We start from the raw sequence: 21392 nt of genomic DNA, 5'->3' as shown, positions 1-21392 counted from the left end.
ACTGTCCCTGGTCTCCTTGTTCCTTACCTGAGACTCTACACCTGATTGTCCCTGGTCCCCTTGTTCCTTACCTGAGACTCTAGACCTGACTGTCCCTGGTCTCCTTGTTCCTTACCTGAGACTCTACACCTGATTGTCCCTGGTCCCCCTGTTCCTTACCTGAGACTCTAGACCTGACTGTCCCTGGTCTCCTTGTTCCTTACCTGAGACTCTACACCTGATTGTCCCTGGTCCCCTTGTTCCTTACCTGAGACTCTAGACCTGACTGTCCCTGGTCTCCTTGTTCCTTACCTGAGACTCTACACCTGATTGTCCCTGGTCCCCCTGTTCCTTACCTGAGACTCTAGACCTGACTGTCCCTGGTCTCCTTGTTCCTTACCTGAGACTCTAGACCTGACTGTCCTTGGTCCCCCTGTTCCACAGTTCTTTATGTTGCCTGTGGCATAGTAACGTTAGTATTTCCATAAGCACACATTCTTATACAGATGTCACCAAACTGTCTTGATATGAGGACTTTTTGTACTTACTTAAAATTTTGGTGTACTTAAAAAGCATCTTATGTTGTTTTTTCTTATTTCTGTCATTTTATCTGGGCATCAACAACACAAATCTTTAACGTCAGATGTCTAAATAGGAGTTAGGTTCATAGTTTCACCATGAGGTCATATTATAATTATAAAATGATCTTGCGTCCTCTACATAAATATTAGGTTTTGTCTGGGACAGAGGATATATATTTAACTGCAGCAAAGCTACTGATCTGCCACAAACACAACCTGTAGATATTCAATATTAATCCTAATATCAGTTCACATATACAACATTAGTAGTGAGTGCATTTCTATCCAAGAAGCCAGGTAATGTTGCATTACACTAACAAAGCAAGCATTTATTAAAGCATTTACTAAACTTAAAAAGCATTTTTGGGGGTTTAGATTGTTTTACTACTTACACAGATATTTAAGTAGAAATCATTATATTTACAATACCCAGCATGTTTTTAATGATATTTCTAGAGGTGGACAACCCTTAGAGGGGGGGTTCTGACCCCTGACCCCCCTGGGATTTACACCTATGGATCAGTGCCTGACACCTACTGAGTTCAGTGAGCGTGTCTCTGCTGTGTTACCTGGAGCCGGATGAAGAGGGGCCGAGCGTACGCTGGGATTTCCCTCGCCACGTGATCAAACAGCTTCTTCCCGTCGAACGCGTGTCCCGGTCGTACGATCATGGCCGCCATGCCCGCTCTGCCCTCGTGCCCTGAGGACACAACCTGGTTTAGACTCGTCATTGTCCAGCTCACCAGCAGGAAACGATTGCAATAATAAAGTTATTATATGTGGTGCAGTATTAGGGGAGGATTATTCTGAAAACACCTATACTGGAAGCTTCCAGAGGCTTGTTGGCTGACGGTGATGAGCAGTACACACACCTTGTATTTCTACTCCGTATACATTGACTTCTTGGATAAAATCCACCATCCCGAGCGTCTCTGTCACCTCCGTCGTTGCTACATTTTCACCCTTCCACCTGAAGTCAGGGAAACAAGATGATGATTAACAGTGCAAGTGCTGTCCTAGATATAAAACTGAAAATTAAATTAAAAAAACAATGCTGGGCGGCTGCTGGAGCGTGGTTCCACTTCCACAGGACTTCATGTTCCCTCTCTGAAGTCCGCCTGCAGCTGAGAACGTCTCGCTAACATCTGCCGAGGTCTTCCTGGACCATGTTCTGTACCCGGTCGTATATTTTTATTTATTTATTGTATTCCTACCACAGGCGATACGTTTTATCACTTTATCACTGAGTGTTAAAGATAATGTATAATGTAACGGCTGTATCTTATACAGATAAGTCTTATTTACATCACAATACTTGCACAAACATAGATTTTACTTACATCTTAAAAATACTAAGTGGTGCATGTATACATGTTTGTACATTCTTTTTCTTCTTTTGAATACTTGTATTCTATTTATTAGTTCTTGTATATTGTGTATGTGTGCTCTGTGTCTGATATTCGGCTGCAGTAGCACGATAAATTCCCAGTTTGGGATCAATGTAAGTCTATCTGATCTACTCTATTGTCATGAGCATGGTGAGCAGGGATTATAAAGACTATATACATGTGTTCCAGAAGTATTACTTTTAGTGTGTACTGCAGCTGCCTTTACAGAGTGTGTACTGTTGCAGACAACTCAAGGTTTTTTATTCAATTTGCATATAAAAGCATGTAAAAATGTTGAAATGGTTTTAAAACCGTATCCTGACTAAACTTTGACAGTCGGGGATGCACTCACCATCCTCTGATCTTAACTATTAGTCAAAATCATTCCAAATATCAGCTTTTTTGACTCGAAAATTTGATATGTCCTAAAAATTAGGTTTATTGACAATGAATTTTTTAAAAAGCATTATGAGAAGGGACAAATACATTTAAAAAAACATCGACAAAAAGGGACAAACACGTCGGAAAAGCCCCCCCGCCGCCCAAAAAAAACAAAATCGGTAGGACAACAAGCTCATGGTCGACGGGAAGACAAGCCGAGGGTTAGAGGTGACGGTGTACCTGAAGGTGTCTCCCACCCGGTCCCTGAAACAGATGAAGCCCTCCAGGTCTTCAGCCATGAGGTCGCCCGTGTTGAAGTAGGCGTCGCCCTTCACAAACACGTTCCTCATCAGCTTCTTCTCCGTCAGCTGCTTGCTCCCAGCGTAGCCAAAGAAGGGGCTGGTGGCGCCCACCTTGGACAGCAAAAGCCCCGTCTCGCCTGAGAAGAGACATGGGACGGAAAGTCTCAAATCAACCCTATCACTGTCAGGTGAAGTCAGCTTTCAAAGAATAACAAGAAAGAGAATCCTTTTGTGGAAATGTTCTTTGACTCTTACCCATTTCCACTCGCTGACAGAAACCATTCTGATCGGTGACTGGTTCATCCTTCACCATGTCATACTTTATCAGGTCATACTTGAACAGGAGCTACACCGAAAACAAGAGAACAATCATTGCACTGGCAAGGGCATTACAACCTAAACCCCCCTAATCACCTCAGGTTCCCAGATATTTTCCCCAGCACACATTCAGGATGCTGCAGAGCGCCGCGTTGGAAGAAGCTGCAAATTCCATCTGGTCTCGAATCTTTGGTCTGATCTGGACTTTACGCACCTGAGAAGATTTCTTTCTCTTTCAATCCAAGCATGGAATATTTGAATATGCCCTATTTAAATCCCCTAAGTCAAGCAACCAGCGTGTGTAACATGGGACATTCACTCTTACCTCTTCCCTTCTTGCAGTACTCACCCTGTAGAAGAAGTTGGAGCGGCCCACAGTTCCGATCTTGCCAATATGGTTCATGAAACACAGGTTTCCCTCGGTGGAGCCGTACACCTCGCACATCCGGACGTTCCCAAAGCGACTGTGGAACTCCCGCCAGACGTCCTGCCGCAGACCGTTCCCGACTCCCATCCGCACCTTGTGAACCTTATCCTCGTCTGTCTGATGCGGGCAGAAGGATGGGATGACATCAGCTCAACATTTCTCAACAAACAAATAATAATCCCAGGTTAATACACATCGTGATTACGTCAGTGACACATCAACACAAAATACAACCTGCTATGAGCTGGAAATCAGTTGCAAAAATGAAACCAGCTGCTTATAGATAAGCCAATGTTATCAATATACATTTCAGAGCAAAGACAATGTTTTTTATGAGAATGATTTCTGGGTCACAAGTCGGGGGATCGAGGAGACACGAAGTACTGACAGGATTCCTCACCTTCTTTAATTAAGATTTTGATTTCATTAAAGGTCCCGTATTGTAAAAAGTAAGATTTTAATTCCTTATTGATTATTAGGTAGTCTAGGTGCTATATAGATACTGTGAATGTATCAATATACTCAATCCACAGAGAAGTGCACGTCGGGACTTCCTGTACGGTTGTGATGTCACAACTGTACTATTCATAGGTAGAAAGTGGCGCTACAGTGCTTTAATTCATCCCCCGACTGCAATGACGGTGCAAAAACCCAGAGAGTGAAGATGCTGAAGATCCTGAACCACTGATCAATCAGAGCAGACTGGGCTTTTCAGAGGGGGTCTTAAAGAGACAGGCACTACAATGAAGCGTTTTAGACGAAGGGAAATATGGTTATATTTAGACTGGCATTTTTAGAAAAATAGTGTGTTTTTTTACATTAAAGCATGTTAACATTTTCTACTAGAAAATCAAAGTACAAATGAAAATAAACATAATATGGGAAATTTAAATCTAAAAAACTACAGTGAGTCCTACAATGACTACGTTGGCATGTAAAGTCTAAATAAGTATACTATGAACAGTTCATTCTTGGTCTCTGCACAATGATCCAGCAAAGCCACAGAAGACGCTTGGTGTATTTGTGTCTTCTGTGAAGAGTTCTGAGGTATTTGCACATTGTGCATAATGAGCGCATACAGGCAGTAATTGGTCCTCACGCTTGTGTGCACACATTGACCTGGTGAAAAAGGGCTTATCAGCTTATCTGCTGTTTGTGTCCACATCTTTAATTTGCAAATCAGTGTTGAGGACAGTCATGGCCAGCCTTCCACCCACACAGTCAAATAACAGAGGGACAGGGGACAAAGAGGACTTTGAATCCAGCCTCAAGACGGGATGTCCTGGGCCCTCACACTGTGTGTGCGTGCACGTCAACGTGTCCACCATGGGAGTACACAAACATGAAAACAAAGACCCTGCTTGTCCTTCTGCCACAGTAGTGCACAACTTTACTCCAGTGACTCACAAGTAGCAGTGACTGTAAAGACGCCTCTCTCCAGAGAAAACCAGTCTGCCTACAGTCAACTCCAACTCACTTACTCTGTCATTCATTAAGTGGCATGGCACACTATGTGGATTATCTGCTTAGTAGCCTGGTGTGTGGATAACAAATTACATGTGAATAACAGGACAGCACGTCATGTTGAGACATCAGCAATGGAATAGGATGAAAGTGGAGAGAGGGAAACGTTAAGGTAGTTTGGAGATCAATGGCTTGGGTGTCATCCCTAACTAACTTTACTTCAAACTCACATTCAACAATCCCACAGAAAGCAATCACTGTGAAAACTAACCAGACATGTTGCCAGAATGCAGGCACACTAGCGTGACTATATCTATTTTTAGTACACATATTTTATTTTGTTATATATACTATGTATGTATGTTGAAAAATGTTATTCCACACTTGTATTTCCATTTCCATTTTTTTCATTCCTTTAAGTATAGTTTTTCAGTAGTTCTGGCATTTTTATCTTTGCTATCTTATTTTAATCCTCATAATCTTATTTATTATTTCTAGTATATGGATTGTGTTTCATGTGTGCGTGAGTGAGTATGTGTGTATGTTCTTCTAAGTTGCTGCTTGTAACAGAGTAATTTTCAAATTTTGATTTGTAAAGCCCATCTATCTATCTGTCTATCCATCCATCTATAAATCTACATTATCTTATCAAAAACCATCTCACTATCTGCTAGCTGCCTGTCCACAGAACACACTGTAAAAAACATCTCCTCACTATCTGCTAGCTGCCTGTCCCCTGAACACACTGTAAAAAAACATCTCACTATCTGCTAGCTGCCTGTCCCCTGAACACACTGTAAAAAACATCTCCTCACTATCTGCTAGCTGCCTGTCCCCAGAACACACTGTAAAAAACATCTCCTCACTACCTGCTAGCTGCCTGTCCCCAGAACACACTGTAAAAAACATCTCCTCACTATCTGCTAGCTGCCTGTCCCCTGAACACACTGTAAAAAACATCTCCTCACTATCTGCTAGCTGCCTGTCCCCAGAACACACTGTAAAAAACATCTCCTCACTATCTGCTAGCTGCCTGTCCCCTGAACACACTGTAAAAAACATCTCCTCACTATCTGCTAGCTGCCTGTCCCCAGAACACACTGTAAAAAACATCTCCTCACTATCTGCTAGCTGCCTGTCCCCTGAACACACTGTAAAAAACATCTCCTCACTATCTGCTAGCTGCCTGTCCCCAGAACACACTGTAAAAAACATCTCACTATCTGCTAGCTGCCTGTCCCCAGAACACACTGTAAAAAACATCTCCTCACTATCTGCTAGCTGCCTGTCCCCAGAACACACTGTAAAAAACATCTCATCATTATCTGCTAGCTGCCTGTCCCCTGAACACACTGTAAAAAACATCTCCTCACTATCTGCTAGCTGCCTGTCCCCTGAACACACTGTAAAAAACATCTCCTCACTATCTGCTAGCTGCCTGTCCCCTGAACACACTGTAAAAAACATCTCCTCACTATCTGCTAGCTGCCTGTCCCCTGAACACACTGTAAAAAACATCTCCTCACTATCTGCTAGCTGCCTGTCCCCTGAACACACTGTAAAAAACATCTCCACACTATCTGCTAGCTGCCTGTCCCCTGAACACACTGTAAAAAACATCTCCTCACTATCTGCTAGCTGCCTGTCCCCTGAACACACTGTAAAAATATCTCCTCACTATCTGCTAGCTGCCTGTCCCCTGAACACACTGTAAAAACATCTCCTCACTATCTGCTAGCTGCCTGCCTAACGTCACCCAACCAGGCTTAGAGCTCCTTTAATAGCAATTTTAAAGCAAAATTAAGCAGAAAGGAAGCGTCTTGTTGCTGTGAGCGTGTCCATGCATTAACAGGCAGGATGTAGTCCCTCCCAGCTGAATGATGACCAGATTACCTTGGGCTGGTTGCACAGGTACCTGCACAGTTCACCAATATACTGGAAAACAGTGACGTCATGTTTCCTACAGTCCTTCCAGAACTGGGAGGCCGAGAACTTCTTCTTCAAGACGCAGGTGGCACCTGTCATACAACAGAACACAACGTCATTTCATTCACTATTAAAGGATACAATTCACTTTTCAAAACTAGGTATATCTACTCTAATCTTTGGAGAAGATCTCTGCACTCACACTGCTGACTCAACGTATGGATGCTGCAGGTCAGTCACTAATTTGATTACACAATATTTCGCAGTAACTGTAACAGATTACAGTTCAGGGTTTCACCCAATGTAGTGGCAGCCTGGTGTCCTACCAGGAATTAGCCACTGTTGATACAAGTTTGAATGTATTGAGGATTTATAATCTAAAGTTACAATGGGCGGCCCGGTTGGAAACTTAGACAATGATGTAGGTTTAGTTTTCTTTCATCTCGTCACGCCAAAAAATGCGCCTTCCCCTCACACCGCGACAAAATGTGATCTCCTTCATGGCCGCTGGGCTCAGTAACACTGCTGCCAGACAATGGCGCCTCTGTTAGTTCCTTTGTTTGGTTATTACAAACACAACATGATAATCGTGTTGCCATATTGCTTATTACCAGTGTTAGACAGGCTATGGGAAAAGGTAGGGTGCTATAAGTTAGCAGTTCAAAAATACACAAACTAGTATTATGGTCACTAGTGGTCATTAGTGGTCCCCCAATACTGTATCTGAAGTCTCTTTCTATAGACCTTAGTGGTCCCTAATACTGTATCTGAAGTCTCTTTCTATAGACCTTAGTGGTCCCTAATATTGTATCTGAAGTCTCTTTTATATAGACCTTAGTGGTCCCTAATACTGTATCTGAAGTCTCTTTTATATAGACCTTAGTGGTCCCTAATACTGTATCTGAAGTCTCTTTTATATAGACCTTAGTGGTCCCTAATACTGTATCTGAAGTCTCTTTTATATAGACCTTAGTGGTCCCTAATACTGTATCTGAAGTCTCTTTTATATAGACCTTAGTGGTCCCTAATACTGTATCTGAAGTCTCTTTATATAGACCTTAGTGGTCCCCTAATACTGTATCTGAAGTCTCTTTTATATAGACCTTAGTGGTCCCTAATACTGTATCTGAAGTCTCTTTTATATAGACCTTAGTGGTCCCTAATACTGTATCTGAAGTCTCTTTATATAGACCTTAGTGGTCCCTAATATTGTATCTGAAGTCTCTTTTATATAGACCTTAGTGGTCCCTAATACTGTATCTGAAGTCTCTTTTATATAGACCTTAGTGGTCCCTAATACTGTATCTGAAGTCTCTTTTATATAGACCTTAGTGGTCCCTAATACTGTATCTGAAGTCTCTTTTATATAGACCTTAGTGGTCCCTAATACTGTATCTGAAGTCTCTTTTATATAGACCTTAGTGGTCCCTAATACTGTATCTGAAGTCTCTTTATATAGACCTTAGTGGTCCCCTAATACTGTATCTGAAGTCTCTTTTATATAGACCTTAGTGGTCCCTAATACTGTATCTGAAGTCTCTTTTATATAGACCTTAGTGGTCCCTAATACTGTATCTGAAGTCTCTTTTATATAGACCTTAGTGGTCCCTAATACTGTATCTGAAGTCTCTTTATATAGACCTTAGTGGTCCCTAATACTGTATCTGAAGTCTCTTTATATAGACCTTAGTGGTCCTAATACTGTATCTGAAGTCTCTTTTATGTAGACCTTAGTGGTCCCTAATACTGTATCTGAAGTCTCTTTTATATAGACCTTAGTGGTCCCTAATACTGTATCTGAAGTCTCTTTATATAGACCTTAGTGGTCCCTAATACTGTATCTGAAGTCTCTTTTATATAGACCTTAGTGGTCCCCTAATACTGTATCTGAAGTCTCTTTATATAGACCTTAGTGGTCCCTAATACTGTATCTGAAGTCTCTTTATATAGACCTTAGTGGTCCCTAATACTGTATCTGAAGTCTCTTTTATATAGACCTTAGTGGTCCCTAATACTGTATCTGAAGTCTCTTTATATAGACCTTAGTGGTCCCTCATACTGTATCTGAAGTCTCTTTTATATAGACCTTAGTGGTCCCTAATACTGTATCTGAAGTCTCTCTCTTATGGGGGGGGGGGGGCTTTAAACTGGTAAACATTGTTGCATTCAAAGTTATTTTAAAATACCCATTTCTCATGTGTTTTTTTCTTTTAACAGCAATTTACTGGTGAAAGAAGTCATAATTGTGAAAAGCAATTATTAGATTTTTGATTATAATTTAAATCTCCCTTTTGTGCTGATTCAAAACTTGATCTTATCCGGGACTCAAAACCGTGAACCGAACCGTGAGTTTTGTGATCCGTTGCACCCATTTGTGAGAGGGATGGAAAATGATATTGCAAAAAAATTCTCCTATTGTTTTATTATTAAAATGTGTGGTATCATCACATAAGAAATGAATTGGTCCAAATAAAGGCAGTTTAAAACATGGCAACCAGAAAAGTTAGTGTTGATGACATTTGCGCACCCCCAGGGCCAGGAGTGTCAGACCTGCAGCTCTGGACTCCACTTTAATTTATGCCAGCTATTGTCTTTCAAATCTCCAGCAGTCATGTCCCTTGCCAGTAGGTGGCCACATGTCTAAAAGTGCCGGTCTCTTTCCAACAGCTGGGGAAGGTTGACGGGTGTACACAGGTTGACAACAACAGAACAGCTAGCCCCACGTGTCTGAAACTCAGGACACCGGCCCCCCCCAAGGTTTGTTAGCACAAGCTGTCAGGACGTTGCTCTCCAGCAGTAAGGGGCGTTGAACTGTCAGCTTTGGAAGCAGCAGGAAGAAATACAGAAGCCCAGGCCTCATCAGTAGGACAGCTGATTAAACTGTTTCCCCAACCCATTAGATCTCTGTAACACAACCTTCTAGCTCATTCTAAATCAGCTGCTGAGATCAGCAGTTTCTACCATGCTGTCCTGTAGCTGAAACCCAGACGTGAGGCTCATGCAGTGGGCCACTCTATGTTGAGGGGGACACCACAACAATGACCTAAACTTATTAGATTCTCCATAATAGTCTCCAGTGTCCACTTCCTGCTCTAAAGCCTCTAATTAAGCCACGGGTCCTCAAAGGGGACACATTGTTTGGCAGTTATACTGGGGTCAGTGGACACTGTGTGATTCATGGACACTGATAGCAATGGACACTGTGTGCTAAGTGGACACTGGGCTCAGAGGACACTGTGCGCTCAGTGGACACTGCGCTCAGTGGACACTGTGTGCTCAGTGGACACTGCGCTCAGAGGACACTGTGTGCTCAGTGGACACTGCGCTCAGTGGACACTGTGTGCTCAGTGGACACTGTGCTCAGAGGACACTGTGTGCTCAGTGGACACTGCGCTCAGAGGACACTGTGCTCAGAGGACACTGTGCTCAGAGGAAACTGTGACATCTGTTCTAAGGTGGACGTCAGTCATCACATCTGTGTGCATGTGGCTGGGCTACATTCATGTGATGAGGACACATGCCGTCATCTCATTATATCACAAAAAGTTTATTTGAAGTTCAAAAGATAATTAATATGCATTTCTGTTCTAATACTTCCTTCATATGTAACCGCTGTTACACTTTCACCCTTTTCTATATCAAGCATCCCAAATGAGCTCCGACCCTTAGAGGACCTATCTCGCTCTGGACTGTTCTATTGTCCCTGTTTGTATCGCTCGATGACATGGAGCCTACATGCAGTCACTCGATCAATGTGTTTCTGTCACGCTGCTGGTTTTTCCTATTTAGTGTTATTATTTCAACCCGTGTGTGTGCTTCGTGGTTGGGTGTTGCCCGTGTTCTTTCTGTCTTCTGTTTTGTTCCCTCGTTCTGTCCTTGTGTGTGTTGTCATGCTTCAGCTTCCTGTCTTACTGTGTAGTGTCACAAAGTCAAAAAAGTTAAAGTTACCTCCTATGTCCTTTATTAACCCCTTTTCATTAACCCCCGAACGTCATGATGTCAAGGAAAGGTGTGGAGGAGAATTCAAAAGAAATTAGGAAAAGTGCACCGCGGTGAGGAGGATCTGACTGTCCTCCCACTCGGCCGTAACTGTCCCCCCACACGGCCGTAACTGTCCCCCCACACGGCCGTAACTGTCCTCACACATGGTCGTAACTGTCCCCCCACACGGCCGTAACTGTCCTCACACACGGTCGTAACTGTCCTCCCACACGGCTGTAACTGTCCCCCCACACGGCCGTAACTGTCCTCACACACGGTCGTAACTGTCCTCACACACGGCCGTAACTGTCCTCACACACGGTCGTAACTGTCCTCACACTCGGCCGTAACTGTCCTCACACACGGCCGTAACTGTCCTCCCACACTGTCGTAACTGTCCTCCCACATGGCCGCAACTGTCCTCCCACACGGTCGTAACTGTCCTCCCACATGGCCGCAACTGTCCTCACACACGGTCGTAACTGTCCTCACACTCGGCCGTAACTGTCCTCACACACGGTCGTAACTGTCCTCACACACGGCCGTAACTGTCCTCCCACACGGCCGTAACTGTCCTCACACTCGGCCGTAACTGTCCTCACACACGGCCGTAACTGTCCTCACACGGCTGAAATCAGAACTGTCATATGTATGACAGATAAGCAGAGTCTGCTGTATATATTCTATGGGATGGGTGACAGAAATATATTATTTTTGAAAAAAGGCCTGAAACTGTGCGTCCGCCACTTCCCTCGCAAAGGTTGTGATTTATTAAAAAGAAACTTGACGGGAGAATGTGCGCTCCTCCACACAAACTCTGACTGTACGCACGTTTTAGAGACAATGGGAATCGGAGGTGGGGAACTGAAATCAGACGGCAGACAGTAAATGTGGGAAAAATGATAACTCATATAGTAAAATATTGATGCCTCATGCACATTTTGTCACGGCATATCATCCACGTTATCATGAAGATGGCGCTGATGGCGACATACGACAGTAGCCACGTGTGTCCATATCTGTCTGATGCTGATGATTTGGATGATAATTAATAAGTCTTCAGGAGGATCACAAGTTGGGCCATGGCCCAGTTTTGGACATTTTTATCTCATGGTGCAAGAACTCATATTTACAGTTCCACGTCTCTAAAACAAACGAGATGTGTTTTGACTTTTGATCTTCATTTTATACTTGAATCTTTTAAATTTATTGTGTGTATATTGTGTACTTTTTATATTGTGGGAAACGTTGCAAACTTAAGAATTTCATTGCATGGTGTAAAATCTGTGCATATGACAAATAAATATCTTGAATCTTGAATCTTGAATCTTTTGTCGCAATCCTCCCACCACTGCTTCAACTTTGATTAATGGCACAGCCAAGACAAATACTAGGGCATCATTTTAGATGATAAGTTGCATTTTGACACCAATACAGACTATATATGTAAAAAGGCCAATCAGAGATTTTTTTTAAAAGAAAATTGAAGGGGTTTACGTTAACAGATCACTTTTGAACACTTTGTATTCATTTTGTAATCATGTTTTGTTCTATGATTTGCTGGTTTGGTTTGAGAGTAATCAACAAAAACAAACTATGAAAAACTGTAAACATATGTCGGAAAATAATTGTCACTGACCTCTACAGAGTTAAGTCTGAGTATGAGGCCAGATCTAACCATGGATGTAAAATAAAGCCAGCTTTTTCCTATGACAGCTGCTTAATGGTGCATGAAGCTATCATAGAGCCAAAGACCAAGACACAGGCTCGAGTTGTTCTGGTCTTGTCTGAGGGCTGCCACAGTGTCAGATGGAGGATACTGTCAAAGAAATGCTTACAACACACAGTGACTACAGAAGACCTAGCCATGCAGGCATCATGGGAGTCCTACCTAGCTCTATGGTTCCTCCTATCCCGATCAAGGAGGCGGCGCTGTGGTACAGCGGCAGACAGATGTACATCACATCCTCCTGAGTGGCTCCGAACGCCCAGAACCCCGCTGCTGCCTTCAGGCTCTGCAGGTGGGTGATCACCGCTGCCTTGGGGAGCCCTGGAACAGAGAAGACCTCATAATGCATCACCCATACTTTCTGTCCATTGCAGATGCATTGCTGCCAATGCTAGCAAAGGGAAGGAAGTACATAGCCATGTGGAGCATGACAATACAACAAAGTGTCATGCAATGGGAAATTCTGTTATAATTTGACTAATATTATACTCCTGAGAAGACGCTCCTGGCTCCAACAATGATAACAAGAGAAACAAGTAAACAACTAAACTCCCAATGATTTTTGGGAAAATAAACTGTGTGGCACATCCATTGTGGAACCAGTTTTCCATAAAAGTGAAACACCCACCAAAACCATGACGCTATTATTCACACCAAACCTCAAAGGTGACCTATTACAAAGCATTTTACGTAATATTGTTATCAATTGAAATAAAAATGTGGGAGGAGATAGGTTTAAGAAGTTTTGCAGTTTTTGCAAAAAGTAGATTGATGGACTTAAGAATTGCTGATAGATAAAAGCAGAGCACCGTTTCTGCTCTATTGGGGCGACCGTTTGGCGTACGTTGGGACGTTGTTGCATGTACACTTGATTTTTTATGAACTATTAAAGTTTGGAATTTAAAATGGCTGTTGTAGCGCCACCGTCAGGACAATTCACACTGAATCCCACTGATTGTGTTTGGCTTAGGACGGGACTGGTGAGTTAGGTGAGTTTTTGAGCATGGGAACATTTCTAAGGAATAATAATAGTAATATAATTATAATAATAACACCTGTGATTTTGTCTGAACGTCCAGACAGGAAAAAGGCAGAGTAATGTCCACACCTCAACCTAGCCTGCATGGTTTTGTACAGTGCAGTTATTTTTTGATATACTAAAAATTTGATCTGGGATGAAATGCTATCGTCCCAATTTGATTCTTTCACGATGCATGGGCGCCGACTGGATTTCTAATGTGATTTTTATTTTATTTTTGGTGTAATTATTTAGCATTGAGTAACCCTAACCCTTTTGCAATTTCCTTTTCCTTCTTTAACAAAAACAAAAGTTGAATAAAACACTTCCAGAGACAACATATCATGAGACTTTTTTGATTTCTAAGAAGAAAGACATCACATGTCAGTCTGCCATTTATTCACATTTTAAAGAAGAACACAACGTGGATATTCTGCATTTTCTGCTTTCGCTCTGTTCCGATGGAAACAGATCTGATGTCGTTGCAGTCAGCGGTACCGCATATACAGATCATATTTAGCTCAATCATTGGTAAAAATAAATCAATTAAAAATCTCCATTCTAGGGAAAAGAATCCATTTTTACCCCTTTTTTAACTTCAAAAAAGATAATCCTCCCCTCCTTTACGGGCAGAATGACAGCGTTCCTGTTCCTGGCATTGAGCCAAACAGAGCCTGAAGCCATGGGAGGACGACACATGGGAGAAGCTGCTTAGTGTACGCTGTTACCAAGACAACCATAACACACACAGGTGGCTGTAAAAGCGTCAGTAAGGGGGGGTGGAGGACGTTTTTGCTCAGGAACATCCTAAAGTGACATGACATTCCTGACCTATTTTATTATGGAAATTTGAATTTAATTTTATGAAATCTAAATGAACTAATTGTTGGGACATTCAGGAGCAGAGGAACAATCTGTAAACTCCATCTTACTTTGCTTCCATTTTTTCTAAAAAGTATGAACGGTGCGGCCTGAAATGGAACCCTCACTGAGAAGAGGCGCAGACTCACCAGTGGTCCCAGAGGTGAAGATGTAGAGGGTGGGGGATCTGAGGGAGGGGGTGGCGCGTAACTCCGCCGGTACCGGCTGGTCCGAGGCGCCGGCCATCTTGTCCAACAGAGTGTGCACCTGTGGGTGCTGAGTGTGGCTCGTCATGGCCCACACCTGGATGTGGTCCTCCAGCAGGCTGGGCAGGATCCAGTCCAGACTGTCCACTAAGTCTGGGAGTCAGAAAGGATACTTTGAGTTACTGTATGTTTACCAGCAGCTACATTGTGTGTGTGTGTGTGTGTGTGTGTGTGTGTGTGTGTGTGTGTGTGTGTGTGTGTGTGTGTGTGTGTGTGTGTGTGTGTGTGTTATCATCATGGGTAAATGCTTCTGCACCCATGGCTTTTATAATAAAAGCCATGCAGCAAGACATCCCAATATTTTTTACCAAATACCTCAACGGCAATATTTTAGAGTTGATTATTGGTGATTTCACAAAGTTACACAATGCGATTTTAGATAAATTATCAGCAATAATGTGGATATAATGACTCAGTGGGTAAAGGCAAATAATAAAAAGTAATTCAATAAATTATTAAAATACTGGGAACCGAGGATTCGGCTGGTTCCAAACAGACACACACTGCTTCAGTATAGCATGATAGCACTGACTGCACAGAGTCACTGTATACTTAGGAATGGAGCTGTAATGAGCATGTGCAAATATCTCTCTGTATCAAGGAAATGATACACCGTGCAAGGCCGAAATATATGTCATAAATATTTCACAATACAGCCCCACTCCTGACTGCGACTTTGGAAATGATTCAACATATAGGTCACATGTGTAAGTACAACATGGTGTGCTGGTCTGTGTTGACTCAAAGCAGACATGGAGAAGTGGTCACTGATGCAACACAAAGTCATAAAACCCAACCATAAAAAGGATAATGAGGCAGCAGCAGTGGAACTCTGATTGGTCATTACCGTGGTGGTGTTAGCCATGCTAGGCTAACCCTCTCAGGGAAAACCAGGACCATTACCCAGGCCATCTCTGGAACCTACTGCGTCTCAGAGTAGAGGAAAAAGAAGAAAAGCTCTCAGAGGACTGGGCGCTATTCAGGTTCTGAAGTCAGGCTGCATGATTGGAAGTATGCCACAAAGTTGTTGAATATAGCGATAACGATATTGCTTGCAATCAATAAACAGATATTAAAATCTACTTAGTTCTAGTGATCGACCAATTATCGGCCCTGGCTGATTATCCTGGCCAATATTTGGCAGTTTTCCGGTTATCTGTATCAGTGTTTGATTTGCCTGATAAAGATAATTATTAAAACGTGTGATTCTTGGACTCCACTACAGCTCAGTAAGCAGTCTGCAACACATGCAAACAAACTGTTGGCACGTTAAAACTTCAGGAAGTTCTTAATATCGGTTTCATTAAAGGTGCGATGTGTAGTAAGTTCTCCCATCCAGCGTTGAGATCATATATCACCATCAACTCTCTGGCACCACGCGGTTCAAAATACGTACAGCTACAAAAAGCCGGTCTCTCGCTCTTTAAATCTCCTTTTCAGACTCCTGTCCATGAAATTTGGATTTTGAATACGTGTGGTCCTCCATGTTTCCTTCTTCTAACCTGCCCGTTAGCAGCATCAGCAGCGTTAGCAGCGTTAGCAGCATTAGCAGTGTTAGCAGCATTAGCAGCAGTGAGTTTATCATGTGACAGCGAAAACGTTAAAGACAGAGCAGTACATCCTGTATGTCCCTCACCAGCTAACGTACTTCAAGATGGAGCATGAACATGGAGCGTCTGCCAGTTCATGCTAATGGGGAAGGGAAATTTAAAGACACTAGGAATACTTGGAACTGATGGTAGTGGTAAATATTCATGAAAAAGAACATGTTTGTGAACGGGCAACACAGATTTTGATAATAAACCACTCCAAACGTTACACACTGGCCCTTTAACTACTCTCGGTATTGTCCCTGAAAACCAGTACCGGCCCACCCCGACTTCTGTTGCTTGTGAAATTAAAAAAAAACTGAAAGGAAATTATTTCTTGCATCCTTTTATTGAATGTGGAGCTGATTCACAAGGCATCATTTAAAATGAATGTGAATGATAGTTGTAATTTTCTACTGATATTCAACAGAGTGTTGACAACCAGCCAAAGGCATTTCCTCTTCATCAACTTCCCTGAAGTATTTTAGTGGTTTTCCACCTCAGCTGTGACTGGGGGAGCTCCAGTCAGGGAGCTGAATGTTTGGGAGCCCCTTGCTGTCACATGGTTTCATCTGTAATATTTGCTGTGTATTTTAATGTTATTTGGTTGAATCCTGTTCCTCCAGTTAATGGGACTCACCATGCCCCTGCCATGTGACAGGACTACTGATCATTGCTCAACCAGACAAGCGTGATATTGATCAGGGACACTGTCCTCGCTCCGACCGCAGAGACACAGAGCCCAGTCCCCCTGTGAGAAGAGTTCCTGCGGTCCCGTACAGAAGCCCCGCTCCCATAAACTCAGAGTACAGACCAGAACAAAAGGGGGAAGTCGCTGTGACGTCCATGGTGTACTGTACGCCCTCATTTTAGGAGTTTTACCAAACTCATTAACCCAGTATTTATTTTTTTATTTGACAATTCTTACTACATTTGACAATGCTTAACAAACAACACCACTGATTAACAAAGACAGTTGAACTGAGTTATACTAAATACTTGATTTTTAACATTCTGAAAGCTTCCTACTGTTAAGGCATTGTATTTCCTGAGTTCAGGTGATCCACCTATCATATATCGTTTTGGGTATCTTTATTTATTTCACTTAACTTATTTCAATGGAAAAAGGGGCGAGTATTCTGCTGTTTTCCTCCGAAGTATCACAACAAAGTTACAGTTTCTGTTTTTTACAAATTTACTTTTCTTACAAGCTCTCAATATAATATTGTGGTTAAAGAGCTAGTTTTACTTTCTGATGAAAATAGACGTGTAGTAACGTTATCCGTGTGAGCGTGCGTGTTTGTATAGATGGTTTTTATGTGCATATGTTATTTTTATATGATCCAGCAAACTCTTTGGTCAATCAACCTAAATATGATACTATTATCTCATATGGCCTTTAAATGCTAAACAACTTATAGTAGGAGTGATTTATTGCCCCCTAATTCTGACCTTGATACTTTCAAAGTCAAACTGGAGGCCATTTTATTCTCCATAAACAGGAGAAGAAAAGGTTGTGTCCTGCTAGGGAACTTCACCACTGATGTCCCCAGAGATGATGCTATCAAAAGGGACTTCATTAATAATCTACATTCTTCTTCTTTTATTGTACCATAAATAATTTTACCAGAGAAACACACTCCACAAGGTCAACTATTGGCAATATCATTACCAATGTTCGAGTTGTGTTATCTGATATTACTGATCATTTTCCAATTGTATCATTTCTAGAACTTGCTAGTAAGATTAAATTACCGAGACCAAAAACTAAAACTAAAGTCCTAACTGGGAGAACCCTGGAACAGCTGAGGAGTATCTTACAGGCCAGAACATGGGACGCAATCTATGACTGCAACGATCCTGACACTGCATATGACTAATACATAAGATCACTAACTCTGTTGATTGTACCATCCCAGAGAAGACTGTAAATTGTGGTGCAATCACTCACAACCCCTGGCTTACAACGGGTATTTTAAAATCTAAATGAAAATGAAGTACTTAACAAGACCAAAAACAGCACCGTGCTCCCAAATACTTCAGAAATAATTTCACTGATGACGTTGATCTAGTAAATTACTTTCATAATTACTTTGTCTGCATTGGGGAAAAACTCTTTAACACCATAACCCAACCTCAGGGTATCTCTCCTACGTCATCTCTTTCTTTATGACGCCAACTGACTGCAACCAAGTCTCTAAAATCATCACTGACTCACCAAGTTTATACAATGCTGGTGAGGATGAACTCTGTAGTAAAATTCAGAAAGCCATTGCACTTGATGTCATGGAGTTTACCTATTGTGTAAATCCTTCACTGCTCTCAGGAATTGTGCCAAAAAAAATACACCAGTTTTTAAATCTGGGGATAAAAATGATATGAGCAATTATCGTCCTATATCTATCTTGCCTACAATCTCTAAGGTCTTAGAGAGAGAACAAGAGGTTAAATGGCTACCTTGGTAAGCTAAATGTTACTGTTTCATCCCAATATGGCTTTAGGAAAAGAAGTACCACATGCAATATACAATAGCCAGTGTGGTTTCAATGATATTTTTTTTTGGGGGGGGGGGGGGACTCCCCTGACCCCTGTGAGTTCCACCTAAGAGGGTTACTCAGTTTCTAATGAAATTATCTCGTTTATTCCTGCCACCTTAAAAGAGACAAAGCAGCCTGATGTTACTATGTGTTAGAGGAACTGTCCTCAAAATACTGAAAATAACAGTGGGCCGGGATTGTGTCCACATGGTTCTCACAGTCTATCCCTGGAACGGTTCCGGCCTCGCCGTTGTCCATTGATTCCTGATAATGGACAGTTTGCCAATCATTAACCCTTACATAACTGGGGGCTGTGGGCTCCTGTCTGCTGGTTAACTGAAACGTCAGAAACTATATTCATCCAGTAATATAATCAAACCTAGATGAGAGCCTGCCGTGGCTCAGACAGTGCAGTAGTGTGGACAGCAGGTCTAGAACGTGTCCTGAGATAACGTCTGACACAGCCTGCACACAACTTCATTTCCATTTTCTAGCCAATCAAAATACTGCATCACCGCGCTGGTTTTACGAGATGCAGGGCGAACCGGCCAATGTGTATTTTCCCTTGTTTTCTTTTTAAATCCAGCGTTATTGACTGATTATTATTAGCTAACGTTGTGTTCAGTGCAAATTATGTCAATATTTAATTTATATATATATTCATAAATTCCTATTTAATGGCTGCTGGCATATGATCTGTGCGTTAGATGGAAGAGTGCTGCTAAATGCAGGTTCAAATCAAGGTGAAGGGGGCAGACCTTCATGTAAAACATGATGCCAGAACCCTTTTACGGAAGAGGATTAGAGCCACATGTGATCTTAAGTAAGTAACCCTAATTCTAAACTTACTTCTGGCCTTAATACTTTTTCCAAACTTTTTAAATTCTAAAAATACCAGGAGTGGCCCGAGTGTTACGGCCATTGGAAATGTTGCGACCCTTTGCACCCTGAAAAGATGGAGGAACTCGAGGACGCAGCGGAGATCTTCAGTATAGAATGCCACTGTAGATTTACAAAAACCTATAAATACACAAATAAACTAATAAATGTGTCTATACTGAAATAAATGAATTTGGGGCCTGTCTATCTCACAGATTCAGACCACTGAAATAAATAAATAAATAAATAAATAAATAAATAAATAAATAAAAAGTGAAGCAGGCCCGTAATATTTGAGACTAGAAAAAGTCCTGAATTTGGAAATTTTTAAAATTATTTCTGAGAAAAAGAATCAGTATTTTGAGAGAGATTATTTTTCTTTTTTGTAAACTCAAATAGACAGTATATGTTTTGCTATCAGTGTGAAAAAAAATTCTTTCTCAAAAAAAGTGTTTCTCTCAAAATGTTTTCTTTGCTCTCGTCTCACGATCTTCCTCTCACTGTGAAAATGTCAGGTGAAAAAAGTTTTGAGAGAAACACTTTTTTTGAGAGAATTGTTTTACACTGATAGCATAAAATATATATTTCAGAGTTGAAAAAGTATTTTGAGAGTTTTTTCTCAGAAATAATTTTACTTTTTGTGTCAGACTTTTTTTTGGTCTCAAATAGTATTATTTTTTTACTATTGGTATGAAAACTTTTTCTCTCAATTATTTTTTTCTTTCATAAAATGCTTTTTGCTATCAATATAACCTGATCTCTCTAACATTTTTTTCTTTGAGATCATTTCTTTTCTTGCATGTAATAAAGAACCAAATCTAGCCCCATAGACCCGGAGCTAAATATTTGAGGTGGTCCATATCTTAATTAGATAGATAGATAGATAGATAGATAGATAGATAGATAGATAGATAGATAGATAGATAGATAGATAGATAGATAGATAGATAGATAGATATTAATAATTAGCAATTTGACAACACATTGTAGTAAGTACTTTTCGGTGCATCAAAAAGCATGCTTGTTAAGCTAATTTATCGTAAATGAGGGCTACAATGTCACAAAAATGAAGTATTAGAGCCTTATATATGAATACAAAATCAGGGGAAAACTGCAAAAGGTCTACCCCCCCGGCCCCCTTTCACTGGGCTCTCTAGGGGCATGTCAAGGGCAGAGGATTTGAGATGACCAGAGATGACCAGAGATGATTACCTGGACCCACCACCAGAGTTTTGGCTCCGCAGCAGTTGAAGCAGTGCAGCAGAGACTTGGACCTGATGTTCGTGTTGAGGAAAGCCACCGAGCAGCCGACCTTCGCCAGCCCGAACCACACGCACAGGAAGTCGGGCTCGTTGCTCATGAGCAGGGCGATGCAGTCCCCCTTCCGCAGCCCGACTCTCTGGAGGAACACATTGGCGAGCCGGTTGCTGCGCAGATCGATGTCCCGGTACGTGTGCACGCCTCCCTCGAAGATGACAAACGGCTTGTCGGGGATGCGCTGCGCCTGCTGGATGAACCGATCCAGCACCGTGCGCACGCTGGAGGTGAGCGCGGAGAGCTCCAGCCCCACGCCGTACCGGACCACCTTCAGCAGAAACCACAGGTCCCTCCAAAAGTACGGGAAGCAGAGTTTCTGTAAAACATGCCCGGAGAAAAGCCCCGCGGCTAGAGCCGAGAGCCAGCCCAGAGACAGAGCCATGTGCGCGGCTGTGAGACACTGAGAGGACCCGGCAGAGACAGCTCGAGACACCGCTCCCCCCACACAC

General features: G+C 42.1%; 1 protein-coding gene across 1 annotated transcript in view; it reads right to left on the bottom strand.

Moving 5' to 3' along the window:
- slc27a6 (solute carrier family 27 member 6) overlaps positions 1–21392 on the bottom strand; it is a 25375-nt gene extending 3983 nt beyond the window's left edge. The window contains exons 1-9 of the mRNA XM_032507980.1: positions 20839–21392; positions 14505–14714; positions 12639–12797; positions 6734–6858; positions 3299–3493; positions 2887–2977; positions 2570–2768; positions 1433–1530; positions 1130–1260 (exon numbers count right to left, since the gene is read on the bottom strand). Of these exons, the coding sequence (XP_032363871.1) occupies positions 1130–1260; positions 1433–1530; positions 2570–2768; positions 2887–2977; positions 3299–3493; positions 6734–6858; positions 12639–12797; positions 14505–14714; positions 20839–21325 (1695 nt within the window). The 5' untranslated portion in view covers positions 21326–21392. The remainder of the gene's footprint in view (positions 1–1129; positions 1261–1432; positions 1531–2569; positions 2769–2886; positions 2978–3298; positions 3494–6733; positions 6859–12638; positions 12798–14504; positions 14715–20838) is intronic.

Source organism: Etheostoma spectabile, unplaced genomic scaffold (assembly GCF_008692095.1).
Source record: "Etheostoma spectabile isolate EspeVRDwgs_2016 unplaced genomic scaffold, UIUC_Espe_1.0 scaffold00005373, whole genome shotgun sequence".
In the NCBI taxonomy this organism is placed as follows: Eukaryota; Metazoa; Chordata; class Actinopteri; order Perciformes; family Percidae; genus Etheostoma; species Etheostoma spectabile.
The sequence above is the reverse complement of the archived record's forward strand: the minus strand, read 5'-3'. Positions and strand labels throughout refer to the sequence as shown.